Source organism: Anomalospiza imberbis, unplaced genomic scaffold, assembly GCF_031753505.1.
Source record: "Anomalospiza imberbis isolate Cuckoo-Finch-1a 21T00152 unplaced genomic scaffold, ASM3175350v1 scaffold_46, whole genome shotgun sequence".
Lineage (NCBI taxonomy): Eukaryota > Metazoa > Chordata > Aves > Passeriformes > Viduidae > Anomalospiza > Anomalospiza imberbis.
Genome location: NW_027100070.1, coordinates 844,222 through 871,655, shown reverse-complemented (window position 1 = coordinate 871,655; position 27,434 = coordinate 844,222). Strand labels below are relative to the sequence as shown.

The 27,434-nt window shown below is 52.9% G+C and overlaps 2 protein-coding genes and 1 long non-coding RNA gene across 3 annotated transcripts in view; 1 reads left to right on the top strand and 2 right to left on the bottom strand.

Annotated features, from left to right (window-relative positions):
* Positions 1–27,434, top strand: part of LOC137466879 (uncharacterized) — a 285,911-nt gene that overhangs the window by 152,518 nt on the left and 105,959 nt on the right. The gene's annotated exons all lie outside the window — the stretch shown is intronic.
* On the bottom strand, positions 5,617–8,096 carry LOC137466873 (serine/threonine-protein kinase pim-1-like). The gene is given in 6 exon segments (XM_068178500.1): positions 5,617–6,010; positions 6,012–6,136; positions 6,423–6,599; positions 6,822–7,191; positions 7,421–7,471; positions 7,557–8,096. Coding segments are annotated over 6 exon segments (1,470 nt in total). The 3' UTR covers positions 5,617–5,803.
* LOC137466887 (uncharacterized) lies at positions 12,149–12,748 on the bottom strand. Its single transcript, XR_010995325.1, has 3 exons — positions 12,685–12,748; positions 12,438–12,587; positions 12,149–12,255 (listed from the first exon to the last, which is right to left on the bottom strand). It is a non-coding gene; the product is annotated as an uncharacterized lncRNA (long non-coding RNA).

Below are 27,434 nucleotides of genomic sequence, written 5' to 3'. Positions count from 1 at the left end.
TAATTGGGCTAATTAACCACAAATTATTTGAACACTTACATTATTCCCAGAGGTTTGGCTTGTTAATCTGTTCTGAATGTTAATGAGCTCTGGGACACTGAATTGCTGAACTGAAGAGCTGAAGGCTGAAGAAGCCTCTGGAGCAGTAAAATTCAGCAGCAGCCTCCAAGTTGCTGAGGATGTCAGCAGCCCCCACTGAGGCCATCCCTGCCCAGAGACCGTGGGGGAATGGGCAGACAAGGAGAGCGTCCCTGGGGCTGGGGCAGCAGAACTCAGAGGCACCAGCGGCTCCAGCTGGGAAATGGAGTGTGGAATGTGGCTGTGAAAACCCTGCCTGGGCTGTGCCAAGCAGGACACACAAGCCCTGACCCCCATCCCCCAAACAACTCTCTCAAGGAGACATTTAAGAGGAATTGCAATCGTTTGTGTCCTCTGAGTTGGATGAACAGGAGAAATACCAACAAGAGATTCTCAGGAGCTCAAAAGAACAAAACAGCATTTTTGGGGAACTTAAAAAAATCAGAGAAACTTTGGCAAAATGTCTTATAAAACATTCAATCAACAAAAAATGCTTCTCAAAGCATTGCCTTGGCCCATTCACTCCACAAACTCTAAGCTTGTTCAGTTTTAAGTTAATCAAATTTTGCAAGACAACAGAAATAGAAGTAGACCCAGAAAGAGAGAAAAATAAGATTTAAAGAAGCACACAAAGAGCTACCAACTCCTGGATTCCAGTGATGTTCAGATAGAAATTCCAAGAGGAGGTAGGGTCAAGATGTGTGCTTGCCTTGTGCTGAGCCTTAAATGCCCCTTGGTGTTCCTGGGTCCTTCCCCCAGGTGGGACTTGGGGTCATTTGGTCACTCAGGAGCTGGGCTGGGGGCTCCAGAGGTGGCTGTGGAGCATTGCCTGTGCTGTGCCAGGGACTGGCAGACACTGCTGGGCTGGGATAGAGGCTCTGGGGGGATTGGGGTTCCAGGGCAGGGCAGGGCTGGGGTTCCAGGGCAGGGCAAGGCTGGACCTGCCCCTTCCTCCCCAAACATGAAATGTTTCCAGCCAACAATCTCCTCCAGTCTGTCACAACAGGCAGTGTTGGAGGTGAAATCCCAGTTCTGGCCATGGGCACCTGGACAAGAAGGACAGTTCTTTTCCATAGGAAGGAAAGCCCCAAGTCTTGGCTCATTTCTGGTTTGATTGCCTGGATTCTGTTTGGTATTGTTGTTGCTTTGTTTCCTTTTCTGTACCTGCAGTGTCCAGTCAGGAGCAGAGTGACTCTTGCCAAGGAACTTTGTGGTGCTCTCACTTAATATTAAATCTGGTTTTTGCTGATCCCTTGCTGGGGATTTTTTCAGTGCTCTCAAGCCCTCGTTGGTAACAGGGTGAAGGAGCCCTGGCCCAGGCTCTGGCCCTGGGGGACACGGGGACGCTGCCGGTGGGTCCCTGTGCCCCTGTCCCACCCCCCACAGCCCCAGCCCCCGTCCCCGTGTCAGGCTCTGGGGTCGATCTCGTGGAACATCCTCTGGGGGAGGCTGCGGCACCGGGGGCGGGGGGACCCGGGGGGACAGGGGACCCCGCTGTGCACGAGCAGCGTTGGACTTCTCTGGGTGAACTGGGAGGGGGGGCTGGGGTGGAGTGACCTCCCCAGTGACCTCACACAGCCCCTGTGGTGTCACACACCCCTGTGATGTCACACCGCTGCCCGGTGATGTCACAACCCACTCTCTGTTGTCACAGAGCCACCCTCTAGGATGGCAGGATCTACTCTATTGCCTTATACCCTTCTCTATGATGTCACAGACTGCCCTGTGATGTTACAACCCCCTCAGTGATGTCACAAAACCCTCCCTGTGATGTAATACTGCCACTCTGTAATGTCACAGCACACACTTTGACCTCACTGCCTGCTCTTGATGTCATACAGCCATGCCATGATGTCACAGCCTGCTCTCTGATGTCACACAGTCCCCTCTGTCATGCCATAGCTGCTTGATGACCTCACACAACACACTCTGTGATGTCATAGCCCAGTCTGTGACCTCACACAACCCACTCTGTGCAGTCACACAGCCCCTCTCTGACATCACAGCTGCTCTGTGCCTCCGTGACACAGCCACAGAGGTGCTGCTGTGACACAGCCCCCTCTGGGACACCCCACAGCCCCTGCCAGTGCTGAGCCCCTGTGAGCTCTGTCTGTGCCCTGCTCGTGTCCCTGGGATGCCCTGGCAGTGCCCCAGCCCTGCTGGGCTGTGCACAGGAGCTGCTCCTGGCCAGAGCTGTCTCTCTGCAGCGCTGCCCTTGCCAGGAGCTGCCTCGGGGCCAGGAGCCCAGCCCAGCTCAGCAGCACAGACACAGCACCAGGACTTTAATGACCTCTGGGGCTTTGGTGCTGTTTGCATCAGACCCAGTCCCTCAGAGTGTGCTCAAAGAGCTTCTCAAGAATTTAAAAAGTCAGATTCAAAGTCCAAACTTTCTTTAACTGTTAATGGGTTCCACTCAAGGACACAATTCATATCAAAGTGTCCCCAGGCCCCAGGCAGAGCAGAGCCCTGGAGGCACTGATGACAGGTGGGGACAAACAAGGCAAAGGTGTCTCTGGCGCTGAGCAAACCTGGATGTGTTTCAGGAATGCAAAGGGCCAAGGCTGAGCCCCAGCCCCTGGCAAGGCAGATCCTGTCCCTCCCTCCTTGCTCAGGGCTCTTCCCGGGATGGGCACTGCCATGTGGGGATGTGCCATGCCAAGGGCAGGACCATGGGGCGGCCCCTGCCAGGCTGCTGAGCGGGGACAAGGAGGCCATGAGGCCCCAGGGCTGCAAGGGTCACTTGTCCCCTCGTGGCCTCAGGCCCAGGGCCAGCAGCCATGGCCAAAGGGCTGCACAGGTTGGCTCTGTCAGGGCCTTGCAGCTGCTGCACATCCCTGTGCCCTCTGCAGCCCAGGCTGTCCTGCGGTGTCCCTGCCCTGGCCTCTGTCCCTGCAGGCTGTCGTCATCCCCTGGCTGCCCCACCTCGCTGGCCCCTTCCTTTGCTGACAGCTCTGCCTCCTGCCTGCCCCTGCCTGGCCACACAAAGCCTTGGCCTTGAGACCCAAAGGGTTCATTCCATTTTTACCGTGCCTGTGAACTTCCAGCACAGGAAAAAGGCATGCAGGGGCTGCTTTCCCAGCAAGGATGGCTGGAAGAGAAGAAGAACACATCTGGCTCAAGGGTGCAGTGATAGAGAAAACAAGGACTGAATCTGGGAACTCGGGGTGGGATTTATGGAAATGGGTAAATTGTAATTGGCATTTAGCGACTGTATATGAACAACACACTGGTAGAATTACATGTCCACGTCAGGTTAGGATTTATCCCTCACTGGGCCTCAGGCCTCAATAAATGATCCCCTCTTAAATAGCAAATTAGTGTTAAGGAACCTCATTCTGACATTTCGTGTTTCAGAAACACGTGGCTTTTGCTCCTCTCTTCTACCTGAGAGCTTCCTGGGCAGGGGCAATTCTTCCAATTGCATCAGCATGGCTATGGCTCGAAAGGGCAGCGAGCAGATGGATTCAGCTTCTCCTGGCAGCCCCTGAGATGCCAGTTGTCATTTGTGTGCGCCGAGGATTCCACTTCAGACTCAGAACTTGCGCAGCTGCTCCTCGGGCGCTGCTCGCACGCAGGCGCAGCGGTGCTGCAGCAGCTGTCCCACACACAGGGAGGGCTCTGGAGCCTCCCCAGGGCCACCAAGGAGCGGAGGAGGGAATGTGCCTGGCATCTGCTGCAGGACCGTGGGGCTGCGGGGCATCCTTGGGTCTCTTGGATGGGGGAGGGAGCGGGGCAAACGGAATCCAGATGAGACAGGGATCAGACAGCCCCACGCCAGGCAGCGTTTTCTCCTCTGAGAGCTCCTCCGAGCTGAGCGAGCTGGTGAAGCCTGCGGAGCAAATGAGACCCGGGAGTGAGGGAAAGGCTGGCTGGGAAGGAGTCAGATAAACCCGTGTGGGCATTTCCCTTTCCAAGGGGCTCCTGGGCAGACAAAGGGGACAAGAAGGAGGCCCCACCTCATGACATTCCCTTTTTTCCTTCAGGAGCTCTATTGCAGTCACTGCATACAAGAGTTGACTTGATCCCCTTGATGCCAGGGAGCGCCAAGAGCTTGAACCTCGCTGGAGTCCAGCCCTGCCTGCCTATCACTGAGCAGAGGGAAAAGATGAAGAAACTGGGCAGGGCTTGAGCCAAATTGGCATTTTGCCACTTGTTATTTCCTCCCAGCTTTTGCAGCAGGGCGACAACCCCATGGCTGCAAACCACTCCCTTTTGCAAGGCAGACGTGGACCTCGCTGGTAGCTCAGGGCTCTTGAAGGGGCTGCTGCAGTTGGCAACAGGAGCTGTTGTTGAACTTTTCACATTGCTTAACCCCCCCTGCCAAATGCCATCAAGTGGCTGAGGAAGGACACAAAAAGATTAGCCTGGAGGAAGGGAGGCCAAAACCTTGGAAAAGGATGAAAGAAATGCTGTGATCGTGACGATGACAAAAAAAAAAAAACCAATTTATTTTTGACAGCAAATGAGCACCCGCCGCCCTCCAGCCCTCCCAGACTGGCAGGCCGAGCGGAGCCGTTTCCATGGCATGAGGTGCTGGCAGCCTGCGGAGAGAAACCAGAGAGCCACGGTCAGTCACAGAAGGCTCCTGTCCCCCTGTCCCACCGTGGCCTGGGCCTGGGCCAGGCTGCTGGCTGTGCTCAGAGCCCAAACCTCCCGAGCCATTCTCTGTTCGGGGAGAAGGGCAGCGTGGCAGGCCACGTTCCACCTCCTCTGCTTAAGCACAGCACAGCAGCCTCCTCAGCAGCTGTAAGGGCAGGATGCCCGTGTGCCCGCTGCCCTCTGCCCGAAGCCCTTCTGCCAGCCCAGCTGTGGAGCCGGGTGCCCACCTCTGGAGACCTGCTGCCAGGAGAGGAGCCGATTCCGCACGAGGTCCTCGTCCTTCTTGAAGGGGATGTCCCCGCAGACCGTGGCCCCTGGGGTAGCGCTGGCACTGGAGGTGCTCCAGGGACGGTGCAGGCGCTTCCCCGTCCGGTCCGGGCAGCAGGTGTAATCTTCCTGGGAAAACAAAGAACAATTGCATGAAATCAATTATAAACAAGACCTGGAAACAAGAAGAAGCTACAAAGCCTGTCACCGTTTCACGGGCCTGAGGAGGTTCTGACCACTCCATGTGAGAATTAAACCTGTCCATGGGTGGGAAAAAACCCCACCTTTCCCGCCCTTAAACGCACCCCTTCCTCAAGGGCCTGCAAAGCAGATCAGCTGGGGCACGGCTTCAGAACCCGTCCCCCTCTGCTGCCCCCATCCACATGGATGGATGCTTTGTCAGGCTGGCTGCCCCCGCCCCAGCCCATGCCAGGCTGGCTGGCAGAAGCTGTCAGCAAGGCCAGGAGACGGCTCCCCTTCCACAACACCCGTCCCCTGTCCCACCAAAAAGCAGCTTGGCGGCCGGGGGAAAAATTAATATTCCCAGTGCCGCCGAGCGGGGAACCTGCAGCGCGTGGCCAGCCCAAGCTCTGCCATGCCTGGAAGCACGAGCATCCCCCCGCCCCTGCACCGGCTGGGGACTCATCTTGATTTCATCGGAGCGCAGAGCGTGTCCTCCAGGAAGGGGCCGCAGCCAAAGCCACTCGGCTTTGCCCCGCCAGCGGCCAGCTCGAGGATGGTGTTCCCAGCTCCATGTGGTGCTCCAGAAGAACACGCCAGCTGTGCCTCGGCTTGCGGGCTCATCTCGATGCCATTGAGCTGCAGGGGGATGTTTCCCCTGTTCCAGTCCGTGGCACCTTCACTGCACTGCCACCACTTCTCCAATGGGACGGGGAGCACTGAGACGCTCCCTCCACAACTCGCTGGGGACCAGCGGAAGCATCTCCTTGGCTGCGCTCTCTCCTCCGGGCCGCGGCCACAGGGAAACGCTCCGGGGTTTTCTTGGAGTGCCACGAGACGTGTGCAGCGGGTACTTGCTGGGCTCCTGGATCCTACTGAGCAGAGGGATGGATCTCTGCTGTCTCCTGGGCCAGGCAGGGCTCCTGCAGCCAAGAATGCTCAAAAAGGTCTTCCAGTGATGGCCTGTCTGTGGGTTCCATGGATAAACACCACCTGATGAGGTGCTGGCACTCTGCAGAGACAAACCACAAACCGCCACTCAGCGGGACAAGGCTCCTGTCCGTGCTCTCCCACATTCCACGGTGCCCAGGCCACACTAGGAGTGCTCGGAGCTGCAGCCAAAAGCTTCCCATCGATCCTCCCTTCCGGAGGAGAGCAGCACAGAGGCACACGTGCCACCTCCTCCAGCTAACCCAGGAGATCAACCTCCTCACTAGCTGCTGGAGCGGGACGCTTCTGTGCCAGCTGTCCCCTCCCAACCCCGCTCTTCCTCCCGAGCCTTGAAGGCGCATCCCCACCTTGAGACACCCGGGGCGGGAAGAAGAGCTGGCCCCGGACGATGTCCTTGTCTGTATGGAAAGGAAGGTCCCCGCAGACCAGGTCATAGAGCAGGATGCCCAGGGACCAGATGGTGGCTGGCTGGCCATGGTAGCAGCCAAAGAGGATCCACTCCGGTGGGCAGTACTCCCGCGTTCCTATGGGACACGGGCACAGCTCATCAGGCCCATGCTGCTCCGTCCCTCCCTCCCTCCCAGCCAGCTCCTGTCCCACAACAACCAGCCCCTGCCCCGCCGAAAAGCAACTTGGCTGCAGCCGGCTGAAGAAGGATTCCCCCTCCCTCCCTGCCTCCCTCTTCCCCCTCTGCCAGCAAAGGGGGGAACCTCCGCTGCCCGGCTGGGCCCCGGCTTTGGGCTCACCTGACATCCGGGTGTAGAACGTGTCCTGGAGGATCGTGCCGCAGCCGAAGTCGATGAGCTTGGCCTCGCCCGTGGCCAGGTCGACGAGGACGTTCTCGGCCTTGATGTCGCGGTGCAGGATGCCGCGGCTGGTGCAGTGCCGCACGGCCTCCAGCACCTGGCGGAACAGCCCCCGCGCCACGGGCTCCGTCAGGAACCCCTGCTCGGCCAGGAAGTCCCAGAGGTCCTGACAGCGCTGCGGACGCTCCATGACCAGCGCGAAGCCGTCGGGCAGCTCGAACCAGTCCAGGAGCCGCACGACGCCGCGGAAGCCAGGGCACGACACCATCCACAGCAGTGCCACCTCCATGGGCACAAGGGCGCCGTTGTGCTGCGGGGGGACCGCGATGCCCTCAGCGGGGCCGATGCTGCGCCGCGCCTTGGGCACCCCCTGCCCGGCCCCAGCGCCGCTGGCCATTGCCCGGCCCGGGACGCTGCGCGGCCCCCGCTCACTCCCCGCTCGCTCCCCTCGCAGCGTTCCGGCTGCCACCCTGCCGGGCCTCGCCCTAGCCCCGCCCGGCATGCCCCGCCGGCTTCTCCCGCTGGCCCCGCTCACTCACCAGCCGCGCCCACTCCGAGATGCGATCCCGGCGCACTCGCTTGATGGCCACCTGCAAGCCAAGGCGAGCGCCGGGCTGAGCTCCCCGCCCGCCGCTCGCCGCCCGCCGCCCCCTCCGCTCCGGCCCCGTCTCTTACCGGGGCGCCGTCGGCGAGCCGGGTCCCGGAGTAAACGCTGCCGCAGCCGCCGCTCCCCAGCAGCGGGCCCTCCCGGTAGAGCTGCTCCAGGGGAGGCTTCTCCGCCCGTGCGGGCGGCACCGCGCTCCCGCTCTTCTGCCCCGGGAACCCGACCGCCCGGCGCGCTGCTGCTTGCCGAGCCGCCCCGGGCTGCGGCGGCTCGGGGCCGGCGGCCGAGCCGAGCAGCGGCGGAGCTCGGAGCGGGGAAGCTGCTGGCGACGCTGTCGGGGCCGGGGCGGGCGCGGGGCGGCAGCGGGGCGGCTGCGGGCGGAACCGCGGGAGGGGCTTGGTTCGGGGCCGGGGCCCCAGCCGGGGCCAGCCCAGAGCCCGCGCCAGGCGGAGCCAAAAGACCGCGCTGCTCCGCCAGCACCAGAGCAAGAGGCACTTCCAGAAGTGCCACAGCCAGTACGGAGAGAGCCCGGCCGAGGCGGCTCCGCGGCGGGACGGGCAGGGGCGGGCACGGGGCGGCCCCGCCGAGCGGCGCCTTGCGGGACGCGGCATGAGCCGGGCTGGGAGAGGCAGAACACGGACGGGACGGGACGGGAATAGAGTGAGTGTGAGAGGGAGAAGGGGATGGGGAGCGAGTGGAAAGTCGAGCGGAAAACCGATCGAGAGAAGCGCTGCTGCTGCTGCTGCTGCTGCTGCTGCTGCTGCTGCTGCTGCTGCTGCTGCTGCTGCTGCTGCTGCTGCTGCGGAACCGCCGGAGCTCGCGAACGTTCTTCCGTTGCCTCCGCGAACCCAACGGAGGAGCCGCCGCGCGCCCCGCGGAACGAAAGAGAGAAACTAACAAATAAAACCCCAAAGTAATTCCTATTCGAGAAGTAACCAAATCAAACAATGTAGCAATAAAGAAGCGTGTTGGCCTGTGGCTTCTTTCTTCTTTGGCTGAGACGAAGCATTTCATGGGGAAGAATTGCTTCTTCAGACACTTTTGCAAGAGTGGACAGGAGTGGAGCATTTAATTTTCGAGTAGAAAAGGGAAATCGTATCAGTAATGTCATCTCTTTTCATCCTCTGTTGAGACAGTTGCAGGCTGCCAAAAGACATGGTCTGCAATGTGGAACTTGGGGCCAAGATCCTTTTTCTGCCAGAGGATGAGGAGGGGAAGTATCCCAGAATCGTGGAGTCGTGGCATGGTTTGGTTTGGAAAGGATCTGAAAAATCACACGGCTGCAACCCCCCTGCTGTGGCTTGGGACCCCTTGCACTAGCCCGGCTTGTCTAGAGCTCCATGCAGCCTGGCCTTGAACACTGTCAGGGACGGGACAGCCACACCTTCTCTGGTCAACCTGTTCCAGGAGAGACTTTTTTCTGAATTCCTTACCTAAACCGACTCTCTTTCCACCTGGATCCATTCTCTCTTGTCCTGTCCTTGCCTGCCCTCATACAAAGTCCCTGTCCATCTTTCTTGTAGCTTGCCCTCAGGTACTGGAAGGCCACAGTTGGGTCAAGTCTAAGTCTCTTGCCCAGGTTGAAGAAGCCGAGCTGTGTCAGCCCTTACTTGCAGGAGAGAAGTGTTCTAGATATATATTATAATATTGGCTTTTCGCAAATATTAAAATGGATTTTATATATGTGATGTTAAAGTAACTTTGTTCCAAATATATAGTTTTAAATTTTGTTGTTAATTAGGCTTAGACACAGTAGTGCAATAGCTGATGGAAGTATGCTTGTGTTAAAATGCCTGCTTGGATGGGATAACATCCAATGAACACAGGATGAGCACACCTGTACAGATCTGCCAACCATCAGCACTCACCGTCTGAAGGCAGTGCGGACCAAGGCCCGAACTGGAAGGGATAAAGAGAAGGAGCCAAACCCCAGCCAAGGAACACGCATGCTCTGAAAAGGCAGACCCAAAGAGGGGCCATGTAAAATAGCTCCTGGAAAATGTAAACTAGTTTATGGATATGCATAAGCGGCTATGAATATGCAACAGGCTGATGTAAGGGAAAAGGTATTTAAGGGGGATCCCTGAAGGTAACAGGGTGCCACAGAAGCACAACTCCTCCTGGCACCCTGACTGACAGCACTGGGGTGGATGTTTAAAGGAAAGGTTCCCACTACCCTCCATGACACTGCTGCCACATGGAGCAAATGGATTACTCTCATCATGCAGCACACCCGGATTGGAAACTTGAATCGCCCTGGGATTTTGGAGATAATTACAAACTGGCTGCTGGTGAGAACTTTGGTCTCACTGACGGAGAGCAGCAGGAACAAGTGACAAGGGCTAAAGAAGGTGCACCATGCAACCAACTACCAGCAGAGGAAACTCGATACGCTGTTTTCACTGACAGTTCCTGTGGAATCGTAGGGATGAACTGGAAGTGGAAAGCAGCCGTATGGAGCCCCACACAACACGTAGCACAAGCTACTGAAGGAGAAGGTGGATCAAGTCAACTTGCTGAAGTCAAGGCTTTTCAGCTGACCCTGGACATTGCTGAGAGAGAGAAGTGACCAAAGCTCGACCTTTATATGGATTCTTGGATGGTAGCCAATGCTCTGTGGGGCTGGCTGGAAAGGTGGAAAAAGGCCAACTGGCAGCGTAGAGGAAAACGAGTCTGGGCTACTGATGAGTGAAAAGACATTGCCTCTTGGGTAGAAAATGTGTGTGTGAAAGTCTGTCATGTAGATGCCCATGTCCCCAAGAGTCGGGCTAATGAGGAACACCGAAACAAGGAGCAGGTAGGTCAGGCTGCAGTGATAGAGGTGTCAAAGATAGACTTGGATTGGCAACATAAGGGGGAGTTGTTCCTAGCTCAATGGGCCCATGATGCCTCAGGCCATCAGGGCAGAGATGCCACCCACAAGTGGGCACGAGACTGAGGGGTGGATTTAACCATGGACAGTATTTCTCAGGTTATCAATGACTGTGAGATGTGTGCTGAGATCAAGCAGGCCAAGCGAGTGAAGCCCCTGTGGTATGGTGGGCGGTGGTCCAAGTACAGGTATGGGGGGGCCTGGCAGATTGACTACATCACACTGCCCCAGACACGCCAAGGCAAGCGCTACGTGCTCACAATGGTAGAAGCCACCACGGGATGGTTGGAGACTTCCCCTGTGCCTCACGCCACTGCCCGGAGCACCATCCTGGGCCTTGAAAATAAATCCTGTGCAGGCATGGTACCCCTGATAGGATTGAGTCAGACAATGGGACTCATTTCAAGAACAGCCTTATCAACACCTGGGCTTGGGAACATGGCACTGAGTGGGCGCACCATATCCCCTACCATGCACCAGCTGCCGGCAAAGTGGAGAGGTACAATGGACTGTTAAAAACCACCTTGAAAGCATTGGGTGGGGGATCTTTCAAGAACTGGGAGCAGCATTTAGCAAAGGCCACCTGGTTAGTTACCACCCGAGGTTCCACCAATGGAGCAGGTCCTGCCCAGTCTGAGTCCCTGAATATAGTAGACGAAGATAAAGTCCCAGTGGCACATATCAGAGGTTTGTTAGGGAAGACAGTGTGGATCAATTCTGCCGCGAGTACAGACAAACCCATTGGTGGCACTGTCTTTGCTCAGGGACCAGGTTGTACATGGTGAATAATGCAGAAATATGGAACAACAGGATGTGTACCTCAGGGAGATCTGATTGTGGGGCGAGCCTCATATGCAAATATCACGTTTGCTGGATGTTACTGCCACTGTCTTTACATTAAACCAGACAGACCTGAGACAGATGGAAATGTGTGAATGCTGAAGGTTTGAGCAAGAGATATAGAAGGAAATGTGTGTCAAAGGTTTGAGCAAGTGAGATGGAAGGAAATGTGTCTGAGTAAGTGAAAGATGGAAGTTTTTACTTGATGAAGTTTTTACATGACGTTTGGTAGTTATGTTGACGATTCGGAGATAAGGGGTGGAATGTCCTAGGGTGACATTATGGTGCTTGCATCCCCAATTGTGTGTTCTGTTTATGCTTGATGTTATGTTCTGTGCTTTCGGGACTGGCTCCGAAAAGTGAAGGTTTGTTTTGTCTTGTTATCAGCCAGCTCACCTTCCCTCACAGTTTGTGTCTAGGAGAGAGGCTAGGGCTTGCTGGCTCTCTTGCTTGCTTGCTGGCTTGCTTGCTTTCGCTTTGCTCTTGCTCCTGCTTTTTGCTTTTGCCCTTGCTTTTGCTTATTAGTTAGTTTAGCTAGGCAATCCAATTTCTTCCCTGGACTGTTTTTTTTCCTTTCCCTTTCCTGAATACCTTCCCAACCTGCTCAGGACTGGGACCTGGGAAACACCAAGAAACACCAAGAGCCAGCATTTTGTGACCTGCAGCAGCCATCCCCAGTGCCGGAGACCGAGAACTGGGCAACCACTCCCAGCAGAGACTTTCTGAATTTGTCACCTCTTCAGTGTGGTGAAAGACTTTTTGTCATCTGGTGTTGTTCATTTTTTTGTGCTGGGGAGTGCTTTGCCTGCTCAATAAACAGGTTGTTTCCACTACTCTCTGAGGAAATTCTTCCTGAACCAGGTGGGGGTGGGGCTGTGGGGGTTTGCTTTCTGGGGGCTCCTTCTGAAGGTTTTCTCCCAAATTTGCCTGAAACCAGGACACATTACTATATCAGCAGGCTGTTCTTCGGTGAGATCCAGCAGGGCCCTGTTCAGCCTGAGCTCAGCAAACTGACTGGCCATGAGCCACTGGTGGATGTACCTCACCATGGCAGGCACCTGGAGAAGGCAGGGGAGACTTGGAAAGCTGCCAGAGGGAGGAATGTCCCCAGCTTCCCCAGAGAAGTGCTTCCCTTCCCACCACACTGCCATGGCCTCAAAGGCTTCCAGTGACCAGTAGGCATGGCTTAGGAGGCCAAGCAATTCCTGGGAGGATCAAACCATGGCCACAGGCTGCTTACTTGCTTTGGATTGCAAAACCCCTCCTCTACGAGCATATCCAGCAGGGCAGCACAGGTCTTGGTTTTGAAGATGTGCGAATATGCTCTGAGCCCTGTGCCCATGGTGCTGGTCTCTTCCTCCCGAATCCTTTTGATGAATTTGAAAACCAGCTGTAGGAGAAAGGCAGGAAGCCAGGGATGCTCCAAGCGTGGTGCTCGGCTGAGCGGTGACAGCAGGCCCAGCCCAGCTGGGGATTGCGGCAGGTACCTGCGCTGTTCTGTGGAAGAGGCCACGGGTGTGTTCCTGCTCTTGTGTGCGCTGTACGGCTGCACCTGGCAAAGAGTGAGCGCAGCCTGAGCTGAGGGGCTGTGGGAGAGGCCGGAGAACACAGCCCAGCCCTGCGCTCCCCAGGCAGGGACAGCCCTGGGATGCCCCAGGGCATGGAGCACGGGCACTGTGGGGTGTCTGCCCTGGCCCTCTTTAGTCCTGTCCATGGGCAAGTGCCCAGGGGATGGACTGGGATGGGCTGGGATTGGATGGGATGCCATGGGATGCCATGGGATGCCATGGGATGGGATGTGGCCAAGCTGGCTGCAGCCACCAGCCCAGCAGCCCAGCTCTGCCACTCACTCTCCTGCTGAGCCTTGAACTGCACCACCTCTTCAGTCTCCTGTGCAGGGCCAGCTCCAGGGCCTTCTTCCTCTCCTCCACCCAGGCCAGCTTGGGCACTCTCGGGGGTTTCTGCTCCATGTCAGTGACTGGATTTGTGGCTACTTGCAGGAGAGATGCCTCGGAAAAGCTCCGAGTCAGCAAGGCCTGCAGTCATGCCTGGAAGGCACCTTCAAGAGAGAAGCCTCAGGAAGGCGACAGGACAGCAAGTCCTGCACTCTGGTCTCGAGGGCTCCTGCCACAAGGACAGGAGACTCCTGTCGAGGATTATGGTCTGGCCTCGAGGGCACCGGTGGCAGGGATGGGAGATGCCTCCAGGGCACCAAGTCCCAGGGTCTGCCCTCGAGGACACCTGCAGGAGAGAAGCCTCGGGAAGGCCATGGGTCACCAAGTCCTGTGGTCAGGCCTCGAGATCAGCTGCAGGAATAATGCCTCAGAAAAGCTCCGGGTCAGACACGAACGAGTGCACTGTGCGGGGGCTCCTCATGGCACCGCTCTGTCCCGTCCTGTCCCGTCGCGTGCTCCGAGCACTGTGGCGTGGTCTTGTCACCGCCAGCTCCTATGTCACCCCGTGTCACAAAGGGCCCTTGGACACGCTGTCCCGTTCCATGCCACGGTGACCGTGCTGCCCCGTGTCACAAAGGGCCCCTGCACACACTGCCCCCTGCCCTAGGGCTGCCCCCAGCCCACCCAAAGTGGCTCAGGTTGGAAGGAATCCCTCACCCCAAGTGTCTAAGACAGCCCGACAGGATCTTTAGGAACGGCTCAAACCATCAGCAAACGCTGCCCTGCTCTGCAGACTCAGGGCAGCAGAAGGAGCCCCCAGGGCTGCCAACGCAGCTGCGCTGGGAAGGGCACGGGGCCTTCACAGAAGCTGGCACGGCCTCCTTGGGACATGTCCCGGCTGGTGGCCATCCTAAACCCGCGGCTGTGGCACAGACAAGGAACGTGTGGGCCATGGCAGGAATGCTGCTCTGACCCCTGGGGCCCAGAGAGCGCTGACATCAGCAGGTGTGGCAGGGTCCCTGTCCAAGCAGACCTGCCACCCCCCGAGCCCTGGCAGCACCAGCGCCCGTCTCCTGCCCCAGAGACCTGTGCCCATGGGGGGCTTCTGTGCCAGAGGGAGCCAAAGCCCACATGCACTGGGGGCTGCGCTCCTGCCTGCAGGGGCTGTTGGCAGGAGCACCTGGAGCAACTGCTGGCAACACTTGGTCTCTGTCAGAAGCTCTTACTCCATGCTGAAATTATTTTCTCATTGAAGTAATTTCTTACAGCACAAAAACACCTTAGCGGCGAAGGCACAGAAGAGTCTCGCAAGTAAGAATCCTCAATTCAGGAAAGCTTTAATTCCCATTGCTCGACTCAAGTAGTTCCAGAAAGTTGCAAACTTCCCAAATTAATTGGGATGGCCTGAGGAGGTGAAGATTTGGAATTTTGCTTCCAATCTCAAAGCAGCAACTCATTTGCCTTAACCTCATCCACTGAGGGTCACTTTACAAAACATAACACTACACAAAAAAAGGAAAAAAACAAGGGCCATTCTTTGGTTTTCTAAGTAGGGATGATAATATCCTAATTCGCTTAAGGAATAAAAGCTCTCAAGAAATCAAAGTCCACTCAGTGGTAGAAAAGTAGCTGAAAGAATTGAGTAGATGGCAAAAGGGCTAATCCTCCCCCTGGTACAGAGATCTGAGTGGCCAGTAAAGTACAGCTCTCCCCTCTTGTTCCCTGCAGGAGAATCAGGACCATGAAGAGGAAAAGTCACAGATATTCCTTCTGGCCTCCGTAACCAAAGCTGTGCCAAAGCACAGATGCTGCCTTCAAACTGACTCAAATTCCAGCCTAGTCCTCTCACCTTCCAGACAACTCCTTCTCCAACACCCCACCAGCACCAAGCCCCCCAAACTCCCGCACAGAAGCCCTCAACACCCCGCCAGGAGCCCCAGCTGTCCCCGTCCCTCCGCAGAGCTTTCCCACCCTCCAGCAGACGCCCTGGTTCCCTGCAGGTGCCGTGGGATGGCACTCAGGAGGATCTGCTCCAAGGCCTTCCCCTGGAGCACGCTCAGGCTGCCAGGCCTATGGATCCTGGATCATCCTTCCCACCGAGCCTTCCTGTGCACGGCTGTTCCATTTGCACCTTTGCGCTCAGCTCGGACTTCTCCACTTCACCAGGAGTGCTGGGAAAGGATGGAGAGCAGCCTGGCAAGCTCTTTCTGCAGCTCCCTCTTTACCCTGGCTGGGTAGAACATTCCACAGGAAAGCAACTGGTGCCACAAGGAGCGGGTGGCCTCAGGCACCTTTGGGGATGGAACAAGGCCTTGGTTTGACATAAGTGAGCACAAGCCATTCACATGAGTAAACAAGTAATTAGCACAGACATACCTAAGTACTTAGCACCAGTTAGCATAACAAAAACCTGGCAGGCCTAACTTGACAGGAGAGTGACCTGACAAAAAGCTTTAGACACAGTCTACCAGAAGAACTAAGGGCAAGTGTGGAATCAGCCCTGTGCAGGGAAGCCCTGAGGAAGACTTTGTGCTGCTTTGGGGCATGGAGACCGCTCCTGGCCAGGGCCTGGACATCAGCTTCAAGTATGGGAATCTGACACAATGTATTTCTAACCGCCTGCCTATGGAATCACCTCAGCAGTGTAAAGATGGATGGTGTTTTTGATACAACTCCTACATCAACCCACTGAAATTTATATGTGGCAGAGAAACATTTCAGTGGGTGCAGACCCCTGCCCTCCTGCCAGGTCAATGAAAGGGCTTTTGGCGGACAATGCATTTGTCTGCCGATTTGTTTGAATGAGGGAGACCCCTCAGGACTGCTATATCCTGAGGGAACACCGTTGGCCTTGTCCTGTAGGCCCCTGCACAAGCTTAAAATCAGCTGCCTCAGCTTCCAGGACCTCTCTTTGCCAGCATCCTGACGTGGATGCAGAAGTGCTGTGAGGCACTGCTGGGACCCAGCGGGACAGGACCGGCTGTCTCATGTCCACGTAGCATGCCTTACACAGCCAGGGCCATGGCTAGATGAACTGAGAGGATTCCACTGCCTTAGTGGTTCGGGCTTGACCCCCTGGGAATTTCTGAATCCAGTAAATCACTGGACAGATAAAGGGGATGAATGGGTTTATTTAGAGGGGCTTTACTGGACCTCAGCTGGTGTGGAAGGTGCTAACTGCGGGTCTGTTAGCTAAAGAAGTGCAAAGAAGTTGAGAAGTAAGAAGCTGATAAGGAGTTTTTTTAAGGTTGTTATTGAGGAGACGAAGAGAAGAGAGGAATTGAAGAAAGATAAAAGAGGAAACTTTGTAACTAAACAAAGCATTTTTTAAAAGTCAATTAAAGTCACTGTTACTTTTCTCTCATAGTGTTATGTTAATTTACTGTAGCCAATAGTTAAAGTAGAAGAAGTATAAACAATTAGAAGTGTATAAAAAGTCAACCATCTTCGATAATAAAGAGTTGCCATCTAAGACTGCTTAATGCCTCTACTTTGTATTGCAACCACCTCAGCAGCGACAAGCTGGTAATGTAGTTTCTCTAGATGGGAAGCAGGCTGCTGTGGAGAATTTAGAAATTCACGAAGGAGTAAGTGGAATAGCCTGCCTTTGCGGGCAGTTCTTGGGAGCCTTGGGCACCTTGAGAGACTGGCACCTTCCATGGGCACTATTGCAGTGCGGAGTTTGTGAAAGGCGTTGGTACTGCTGTTCCGCAGGCGGCGGGGCACATGCTCTGAGTGTGGACAGAGGTTTCCTAATCAAGCCGATATTGAACCTCAGATTTTAAAGCTTGTGTGTGGAAAATCACATCTGGTACCTGTAACCTGGGGTTGCATGTGGGAGGAGAATTGGGAAAGGACTGTGAGGCTTTGTGAAGAGAGTTTTGGGTGGAAATGAGAAGGAGAAGGAGATAATGGGAACTCACCAGAGCAAAGAAGTTCCCCGAGCTAGCCCTTTGGGATGTATCTGAACCCACTGGAAAGAAGTCACCAGTAAGGTGGGATTGGAGAACAAGAAAGATTTAATCCAATGCTGCATGCGGAGTGGCCATTATACAGGCTGGAAGACTGAGCCAAGTGGCCACCGGCAGGAACTTTAGATTGTAATACCTTGTTGCAGTTAATGCTGTTTTTAAGACATGAAGGAAATAGGATGAGGTCTCTTCTGCTGGTATGTTTCTCCCCTTGTGAAATCATATGGAATGGGAGACGGGCTGTGGGCTCAGCGCTCCCTCAGACCCACTGGCATTAGCCCTTGAGAAGGAAAACAAAGGAAATAGAGGGCAAATTAAGCAATGTTGCTCAGCATGCAGCATAGGACAGCCATGTACCAAATCAGATAAGGTCTACCGTGCTGCAGCTCAAGAACAAGATACAATAGATTTGCTGAAATTGCCTCCTAGGAGACGGGAGGATGAGGATGAGGATGAGGTGGACTTTCCAAAAAAATAGGACTTAGGCTTGGAAGGGACATCCGCTCAAACCCACTCCCCTCCTGGCAGTCCGGTTTAGTCCAGAACCAGGAGACAAGCAGTGTTACAGGCCGCTCTGCGAGAGGCAGTGGGACCGGAAGGAGAGAGACTGATGGTTAAAGTACCATTCTCCACCCCTGATCTAGAGGCATGGGAAAGGATTGCTAAAATTACCACAGCAACCTGATACTTTTTGCGAAGCATTTACGATATGTTATCAAACAACACAACCCAGATTGGAGAGACACCCAGTTATTACTGGATACTTTCACTGAAACAGAAAAGCAGCTGATCCTGAGAAGGGGCTTTGGCAGAGGATAACTGTAAAAGCTGGTGATTGGATGTAAGAGAATTTTTCCCTCTCCAAGGGACCCTAAATGGGATCCAAATATATTGGCAGAGTTACAGAAATTAGCAGATTATCAAGATTGGATAGCACTGGGAGTGGAGAGAGCTATCCCAAAGACCAAAAATTGGTCTGTCCTAAATTCTGTTAAGCAGGGGCCTTCCGAGACTCCATCTGAGTTTCTAGAGTGTCTAAGGGATGCTATGCATCGCCATGCATCATTAGACCTGGGGTCTGAGATAGGAATTGCGGTGCAGAGAATCACAAATGGGACATCTCGCCATGATCAATATGATCAAGTGAAACCAATTTTATTGTACAGAGGCCTGTATTTATAATAAGTTCTGCTGTGCACGAGTCTCTAGCTAATACATGATTGGTTAATCCTAGCTGTTTATGTGTCTAAAATTAAATGCCGATTGGATCACCCGATTCTTGACGCGTCTTGCTTTGGTTGTCTGGCCCACCCTGAGTTCTCTTTTTTATTTTGCTGACAACTTTGCCGACTCCTCTGACTTCTTCTTCTTTTCCTGTCGTCAAGGATTCACTGACCCCGTTTCTTGAACTGATTCCTTTGTTACCAGAAGGCTGGACTGTGCATCTGCTGAATGTGTCCATTGTCCTGCAAAAAATCCTCAACAGGGGATGTCCTATTAGTTCCAGAAGCAGGGTGCAATCTATTAGGGTGGGATTTACAGGTGCAGTTAGACATTGGAGTACTCCCAGAGGAAGGAAAAATGGTGGTTAAGGTATTAAAATTAACGGAAGAGAATGAGGACAAAATTCATGAGGTGGTGTGGACAAAACTGAAAAATCGAGGTAAATTGAACATGAAACCTATAGTAATAAAAATAGTTGATGAGAACCATCCAGTTCAGGTATGACAATACCCACTCTCCCTTGAAGGGAGACAAGGACTGCAGCCAGGGATCCAGGACCTACTTGAGGAGGGGACTTTAGAGCCATGTATGTCCCCCAAAATACACCCATATTACCAGTAAAGAAGTCAGATGGGACTTACAGGCTTGTCCAAGATTTAAGAGAAGCAAACCAAAGAACAGTGAATCGGTACCCAGTTGTGCCTAAGCCCTGTACACTACTGAGTAATATCCCCCCAGCACAGCAGTGGTTTAGTGTGATAGACCTAAAAGATGCTTTTGGGGCATATCCACTGGCAGAAGAAAGCAGGGATATATTTGCCTTTGAATGGGAGGACCCCAGTTCAGGGAGAAAGCAACAGCTTTGGTGGACCAGGTTACCACAAGGGTTTTCCAAATCCCCAAACCTATTTGGTCAAGGCTTGGGAGAAGTACTAAAACTCTTCTCCATCAAACCTGAGATAAAGCTCATCCAGTATGGAGATGATTTGTTTCTCTCAGGACGGGAAGAAAATGAAGTTTGAGAATCCACCATAGCATTATTAAATTTTCTGGGGGACCAAGGACTTTGAGGATCAAAAGGGAAACTCCAGTTTGCAGAGAGGGAAGTAAAATGCCTGGGACATGTGATTTGTCAAGGGAGCTGGCGGCTGAACCCTGAGACAATTGCAAGGATAGCCTCACTCCCACAGGCAAAAACTGAGAGAGAAGTCAGAAGGTTTTTAGGCCTGTTGGGATATTGCAGGCTATGGATTGAAGGATACACTCAGGCCTTCAGGTTCTTGTTTGAAATGTTAGTAGAAGAAGAGATTAGGTGGGAAGAAGACGACAAGCAAATTTGAAGCTTTAAAGCCAAAATTAGTCAGTGCAGCAGCACCGAGTCTTCCTGCCTTAGACAAACCCTTCTATCTGTTTGTGGATATAGAAAAAGGGGCAGCACATGGAGTGTTAGCCCAGGACCACGGAGGATCCAGGAAACCAGTGGCCTATTTATCAAAACTGCAAGACCCTGTCAGCTGGGGGTGGCCAACCTGCATTCAGGCGGTGGCAGCGAGCGCCCCACTCGTAGAAGAAAGCAAAAAAGTAACCTTTGGGGGGAAACTGAAAATATATACCCCACACTCAGTAAGGAGTATCCTCAGCTAAAAGGCTGAGAAATGGCTCACTGATTCCCAAGTACTAAAATATGAAGCCATCTTAATAGATAATGGTTTAGAGCTAGATGTGAGTAACCAACTCAACCCTGCCCAGTTTTAGATGGAAAACCAGGTGAGGAATTAATATATAATTGCCTAGAAGTTATAAACTATCAAACTAAAGTAAGAGAGGACCAGAATTAATATATAATTGCCTAGAAGTTATAAACTATCAAACTAAAGTAAGAGAGGACCTAACAGATCAACCACTCCAAGGTGGAAAACGATTGTACATCGATGGATTTTCACGGGTAATCCAGGGCACAGGGTATTGGGGTGGGCTATAATAGATGAAGAGTTAGTGGCCCTAGAAAAAGGAAAGTTACCTTCCAACTGGTCAGCCCAAGCATGTGAGTTGTATGCCCTAAAGTGAGCTCTGGAAATATGAACACAGAAAAGAGAAACAATATTTACAGACTCAAAATATGCTTTTGGAGTAGTGCATTCCTTTGGAAAAATTTGGGAAGAGAGTGGGCTATTAAATTCAAGGGGAAAGGAACTAAAAAATTCTTTTAGAAGTGTTAGAAACCTTACAATTGCCAGAAGAAGTGGCAGCAGTATATGTTAAAGGACATAAAAAAGGAGTGACTCAAGAAGCACGAGGGAACCATTTAGCAGATTTAGATGCTAAGAATTCAGCCGAATCAGGGACAGGAAAACTAATGACAGCATTAACCCCTATGAGAGAAATGGAAGAAGTCTGCATATTCAGTGAGACAGAAGAGAAAGAATTCCTCAAAACAGGAGCCAAGAAAGATAACAAAGGGAAGTGGAGATTAGCAGATGGGAGGCAAATGTTGAATAAACCCCTTGGCAGGAAAATGCTCGAAGGCATACATGGAACAACACACTGGGGTACACAAGCGCTAAGTGATCAATTTCTGAGGGACTGGGCCTGCATAGGAATTTTTGGGATAGCTAAGCAGGTAATTGAAAGGTGTGGGATATGCCAACAAGTAAATGAGAAGGTCATGAGGAAAACACCAGGGGAGAGCGAGAACTAGCCTTACAACCCTTTCAAAACATCCAAGTAGACTTTACTGAGCTTCCCCAGGTACAACGGTGGAAGTTTTTACTAGTGATAGTAGGTGACCTGACTCACTGGGTAGAGGCGGTACCCACGGTTAAAGCCAATGCCAATGTTGTGAGTAAAACACTTCTAGAATCAATCATTCCCCGATATGGGATGGTGAACAGGATTGATTCAGACCAAGTGTAAGAGGCCATCTGAAGCCCCCACATTTGCCTACCGATTGCCACGAGGAGAAACCCCTTCCCCCCTGCAGTACTGGCTTGGAGAGAGCAGCAGTGTGGGTGCAGTTGCTGCACCGTTACGTTAGCTGTTCCGAACAAGGCCTGGCAAGGACTTGGCAAGGAGTTGGCAAAAACTTGGCAAGGAATCGGCAAGGACCTGGCATGAACCCAGCAAGGAACGGCTTATTGCATATTTGCCCACTCTCCTCCTGAAGCTGAATGAACTTTTGGGGTGACCCTAGTGGTCTCTCACTGAAGACCTCTCATCTGCCCCATTACCACTGTGACAGACCGACGGAGATCAAAAACCCTCCTCCCAAGGACTGAGACTGAGACCCCTACCACAGGGAGTGCGGAAACCACTAATGACATGACCTGTTCTTCTTCAGTAATTCCAATGGACTTATTCTTCATTGTGTTTGTCCTGCTTTGGTGGTTTCAGTGGACTCACTTGTTCCCCTGCAGCAATTACAATAGACTCTCATTGTCCTGCACATTCCCCTCTTTTTTCCTCCGTGGACTATAACTGGACCCCTGAGTTGACCAGAACTTCGAAGACTTCCCCGACACGACCAGAAGGATCCCCATCGTCCGGACCACTGAGGATCTCGCCTGTGTTGGTAGCTATTCCCATCCCCCTCTTTTCTCTCTCTCTCTTTATCCTTTTATCTCCTTTCTGATCCCCACTATCGCATTTACTGCTTTGGCCCCTAATAAAGGTGCATTTGTTGTGATTAACTGATAGTCCCTTGTTGTTTGCCTTTTTGCACTTTTGGGATCAGTGAAAAGAACCATCACGACACCCCGCACAAGCGGATCGTGACACCAAGGAGCTCATTTCACCTCTAAAATATTGCAAAAAGTTGTGCAAACCCTGGGAGCAAATGGGAATTACACAGTCCATGGCATCCACAGAGTTCTGGTCACACTGAGAGGATGAATCAAACTCTTAAAAGGGCTCTAGATAAGCTGATGATTGAAACCCAAATGTCATGGATGAAATGTCTCCCTTTGTCCGTATTATGACTTACAACTCATCCCAAGTCAGATCTGGGGGTGTCACCCTATGAAATGATATTTGGGTTACCTTCTTTGACCTCACCCCAGAGGGTTGCCACCTATGAGGAAGGGGAAGCCAATACCAAGAAATACGTTATGTCTATAGCAGAAACCTTAGAAGGGCTAAGACATAAAGGGGCAATTCCTCAAACAGCCACCCTGGATTTCAGAGTCCATAGCATTAATCCGGGGGATTGGGTGATGATCAAGTCATGGAGAGATCAGCCTTTAACTCCTCAGTGGGAAGGTCCCGTTCAGGAACTGCTCACCACCGAATCGGCCGTGTGAACTGCAGAGTGGGGATGGACTCATGCCCACAGATGGACTCATGCCAACAGAGTTAAAGGCCCAGCAGGAAAAACACAAAGAATGCACTACATATAACATCCAGACCAGGTGAAACGAGACTGAATCTCAGGCAGAGACTGAAAGACAACCAGAAAAACACCAAGACGCCCAAAGTCAAGCTTCCACCAACCAGTTTGTGAACTGTCTTCCTGTTTTAATGGGTGAGAATTACCAGCACCTGTTGAGGAGAAGTACACAAGGGACTGTAAAAGGTAATGGGACAGCTTCTTTAAGAAAGTAAGAAAAAGGAAGGAGGGCAAGACCCCTTTGTTCACTTCCAAGAAGATGGCATAGCCCTGCTGTGGGTAGCAACCCCGTAGGCATGGTAAGGTAGGGACAAAAGGCCATATCGGACCACTGTCATTCCCCAACTGTCTTTGAATACAACAGGGACTGGAGGGCGAGACCGAGCTGGCCTCTGGATCCCTAAGGTACACTGACTATGGGTAGCAACCACATAGGCATGATAGATGGGAGTCAAAGCCACACTGGACCTCTGTTAGGCCCTTTTGTCCATTCCAAATAAGTGTGTCTAAGGAAAACCTGAGATTTTTCTCCTGTTCCCACTGTCCTTGCCCACATCAACAGATGCTAGTATGACTCTTTCAATAAAAAAATTTCTTACTTAATTGTTCAAGCATAATGACATATAGAAAAAGAAAAGGGGGGTTTGTTATAGATGAGTAATCCTATGGTTGACTCTCCCAATTAAGGGGTGAATATTGAGTAGATGTTAAGAGAAGTTGTGTAGGTGGATAGTTCTCTTTCCCTTCCCCCTTGCATTGTTATCGTGGGATGCCCTCAGTAGTCAGGGCATTTGGGAGGGTCGGCTTGTTGCTATGGCAGCGCCTGAGCTCCAATCAAGCTGTAATAAAGTGATCTCCACCACTGGACAGCGAAGGAGGAGCGGATTGACAAGACTTTGGGAGGGGCTGGAGGTATAAAAGACAGAACATCCATTTTGTAGATGAGCACATGGTGATTGAATCCTTTGCTCCTGGTGCTGTATTCTTTACTTTATTCACTCGTCTGTTGTATTTTGATAAGGTCTTAATAAAACCCTTTAAATTATTGAATGTGGAAATTGTTTCTCACATGGGGTTGGGGAATGTGGGGTAAGGTTGTCAACACTGGGTCAGACCTCAAGGTGAAACTTCTCTGACCTGGCCAGACCTCCTTAGGAGTGGCCCTACATCAATATCAATCACAGAATGCTGCAATCAGCTCTTCTCTAAAAAGAACAGTAATAAAGACACTCTTTAAAATAGGAATACTTATTTCTTATAAGCTCTTTGAAATATTTCTCCATAACCTAAAAGGAAAACTTCTTAATGGACTATATTAGAGCAGAGGGAAATCAACGCACAGCCATGGCTTCTCAGGACTTGCTTGATCCTAATGAGAACCGTGGTGCATTTGGAGCTGAGCCCTGGAACCTCAGGGCCTCAGAGGAGATTGCACAAACCTGTCCAGGAGTCAAAGTCAGAGAAGAAACCCCAAAGTTTCTCGATCCATTAATGGGTGCCACTGAGGTCCATCCCCAACGCAGGCTCCTCATGGACTCCTTGGAGGAGAGAATTGGAGGACAGGATGGCACAAAAACTTCTCAGAGACTCAGAGTGAAAAGGACAATCCAAAGTACCTTAAACTCCTTGCCTATCTCAAAGCACCAATGAGCCCCACTGAGTGTCAGTACAAAGCACTCAGGGGGCTAATTAAAGCAGATAATTTCAGGCTGTGACTGCACAATCTTTCTCACAGAGTCTGGATCAAAAGGGAAACACCAAGTACCTTAAAAGAACTGAAGTACCTTGAAGCATTAATGAGCCCCACTGAGTGCTGTTCCTGACAAAGCCTCTCCAGGGACTAATTACAGCAGATAATTGGAGGCCATGACTGCACAAAGCTCTCAGAGACTCCAAGGCAAAAGCCAAAGCCAAAGTGCTTTGAAAAACCTGCAGTCCCTGGGAGCATGAAGGAGCCCCCAGGGCCATTCCTGAGCAAGGCTCCCCAGGGACTCCTTCCAGCAGATCCTTGAGGCCACTGGGATGTGGGCTAGGGGGGGATGTGAGGGCAGGACAAGGGGGTGACAGTGCCCAGCCTGGCTGGGGCTGTGCCAGGAGGCCCCAGTGCCTCAGGACAAGGTGTCTCCTGACAGCCCTTGGTGGCACAGAGCCTGCTGTGCCCCAGGGCACCAAGACTTGGCTTCTCCTTGTCCCCACCTGTCATCAGTGCCTCCAGTTCTCTGCTCTGGCTGGGGCCTGGGGACACTTTCTCAGTCGTGTCCCTCAGTGGGACCCATTAAAAGTCAAAGAAACTTTGGAGTTGGATTCTGACTTGGAGTTCTGGAGAGGTTTCTGCAGCTCCCTCTCAGGGCCTGATGTTCAGGGCCTGAGCACAAAGCCCCAGAGGGTCATTAAAGTCCTTGTGCTGTGTCTGTGCTGCTGAGCTGGGCCGGGCTCCTGGCCCAGAGGGTGATCCTGGTAACCAAGGAGAGCTTCAAAAGCACATTTCTCTGGATGAGCAGCTCTTCTCCCAGCCCAGCAGGGCTGGGGCACTGCCTGCAGCCAGCCCGGGCACAGCACAGAGGCACAGAGAGCTTCCATCAGTCAGGGCTGGGAAGGTGCTGAGAAGTGCCTGGGGCAGAATCCCTGGCAGCCCTTGGCACAGGAACCTCTGGCTGCAGGACAATGCAGCTGCAGGTCCTGGAGTGATCTCCTACAGCTGGAACATCCCAATGCCCACAGACCCTGTGAGTACATTCTCTGATCATCTCTTGTGCAGAGCAGCCAGGGGTGCCCAGGGCTGTCCTGCAGAGCAGGGTCCTGCAGCCCAGGGCGCTGTGCTGGGCCAGGGACTCTGCTGCCTGCCAGGAACAGCTCTCAGCCGGCCCGGGGAGCTGCTCCCAGTGCTGGAGAGAACCTGTGGGGGGAAGGAGCCACCCTGAGCAGGGCAGGTGCTGCTGCTGAGAGCTGCTGGGTGGGGCAGGGCTGCTCCCTGCTCCAGAGCAGCCTGGGCACAGCTCTGGAGGACACTTCCCAAAGAAGGTAAACCTGGGATTGCTGTAAAGCTCAGGAGCTTTCCTGAGAGTGTTTTCAATTTCCTGCTTGGAGAAGGATGAGACAAAACGATTTTTTCCTTTTATACATTTTTAATATATTTGTAGGTCTGTAAATTACTATTATATACTTATAAAACTATAATCCTTACTTTACTCTATTAAACACTTAATTAGCTATATTAAGGTTCTATTATATGCTTCTATAACTGCGATCCTTAATTTAGTACATTTCCTAATCTTTTTCTTAGATTTTAGAACAATAAGCTGACCTTCTAAACACAGTCCTGAGTTTCTGAATAGTCTTATTACCCGGAAGAGGACCTAGAAGAAGAACATTTGTTTTTTGAATGTGCGCAGTGATAACAAAAACTGGGGCAAAGAAGTCCTTAGACATACTCCAATGGGTTGAGCCATGGGTGTGTAACTGGGGCAACTGAATCTCCTATTGGATGTTCCTGTTAAATATCCTAATTAATCAACCTTAATGAATTGTTGAAATCAGGGGCTGGGTTTGCCCCATCCCCACTGGGACACCTGGAAACTTCCAATAAAGGTCTGGTTTTTACTTTATTGGTCTAACACTATTACAAGGTTTTTTTTTTTTTCTCTTTTGATTATAGACAACAGGGGGATTAGAGAAGCAGAACAGGAATTGTAATCCCAGAATCACAGAACATTCTGAGTTGAAAGGGACACACAGGATCATCAAAGGAATGTTTGAACATTTACAGAGACTCCAGAACTGTGACTTTGGGTGGTCAGTCTCTCTGCTGGCAGCCTCCCAAAGGGCCTTCAGCCACTCCTCAGCCCTGGACAGCAGCAGCATCACCTTTGCAGGGCCCAGCAGGGCTCTCCTGAGCTGCCCTGGCCCAGCTGCACACAGACCCTGCCCCAGCCAGGGCCCTGCACACAGGCAGGTTTCTGTAGGGCCGGGACGAGGGCACACAGGGTGGGATGGGCTCTGTGAGCGCTGGCAGGGACAAGGCACCTCTCAGGAGGGAATGTCCAGGCCAGGGAGATGCGCAGGGAAGCAGAGGGGGCTGAACAGAGCAGTGCTGGGGCAGGAGGGCACTGTTGGTGTGTGGGAGGTGCCGGGCACAGCTGGGCACGGGAACACTGTCCTGAGTGCCCGGCTGTCTCTGCCCTGCCCTCTCAGGCACAGCACCACAACATCTTCTCCTGTTTCTGCACTCCCCTGATATTGTCAGTGTTTTCTGGTGCTCTCAGGAAGGCTCTGGCATTTGCAGCAGCTGAGTCAGGCACTGCCCTTGGCATTCCTGCCAGGCAGGGCTGTCCATGGGAATGGGGTGTCCAAGCTTCCCTGGGACCTGTGGGGCTGTGGGCAAAGCAGTCCATGGGAAAGGGGAATGAGCTGAGCCCCTCCCTGAGATCCCATCATGGGCACACCCGGGGATCTCCTTGCTGTGCCCTTCCCAGCTCTGAGCTGCCCTCCTGGGTGCAGAGCTGTGCCAGAGCCTCTGGGAGTTCCCTGAATTACCCATGGGGAAGTGCAGAGATGCCACAGCTGAGGAAATGTTGCTGGGCTGGCCAAGGGAGCCGTGAGTGTCCTTGGCACAGGGGGGTGCTGAGAGCTTGCCCAGAGACCTTTGAAGAGGGTGAGACATTCAGGGATCCCTCTGCTCTGAGCAGGGTCTGGTTTATCCCAGGGTGACCCAGGGGTGTGACTGTGCTCTGATTGCAGCCAAAGGTGCAAAGCCAGGGCAGTTGGGA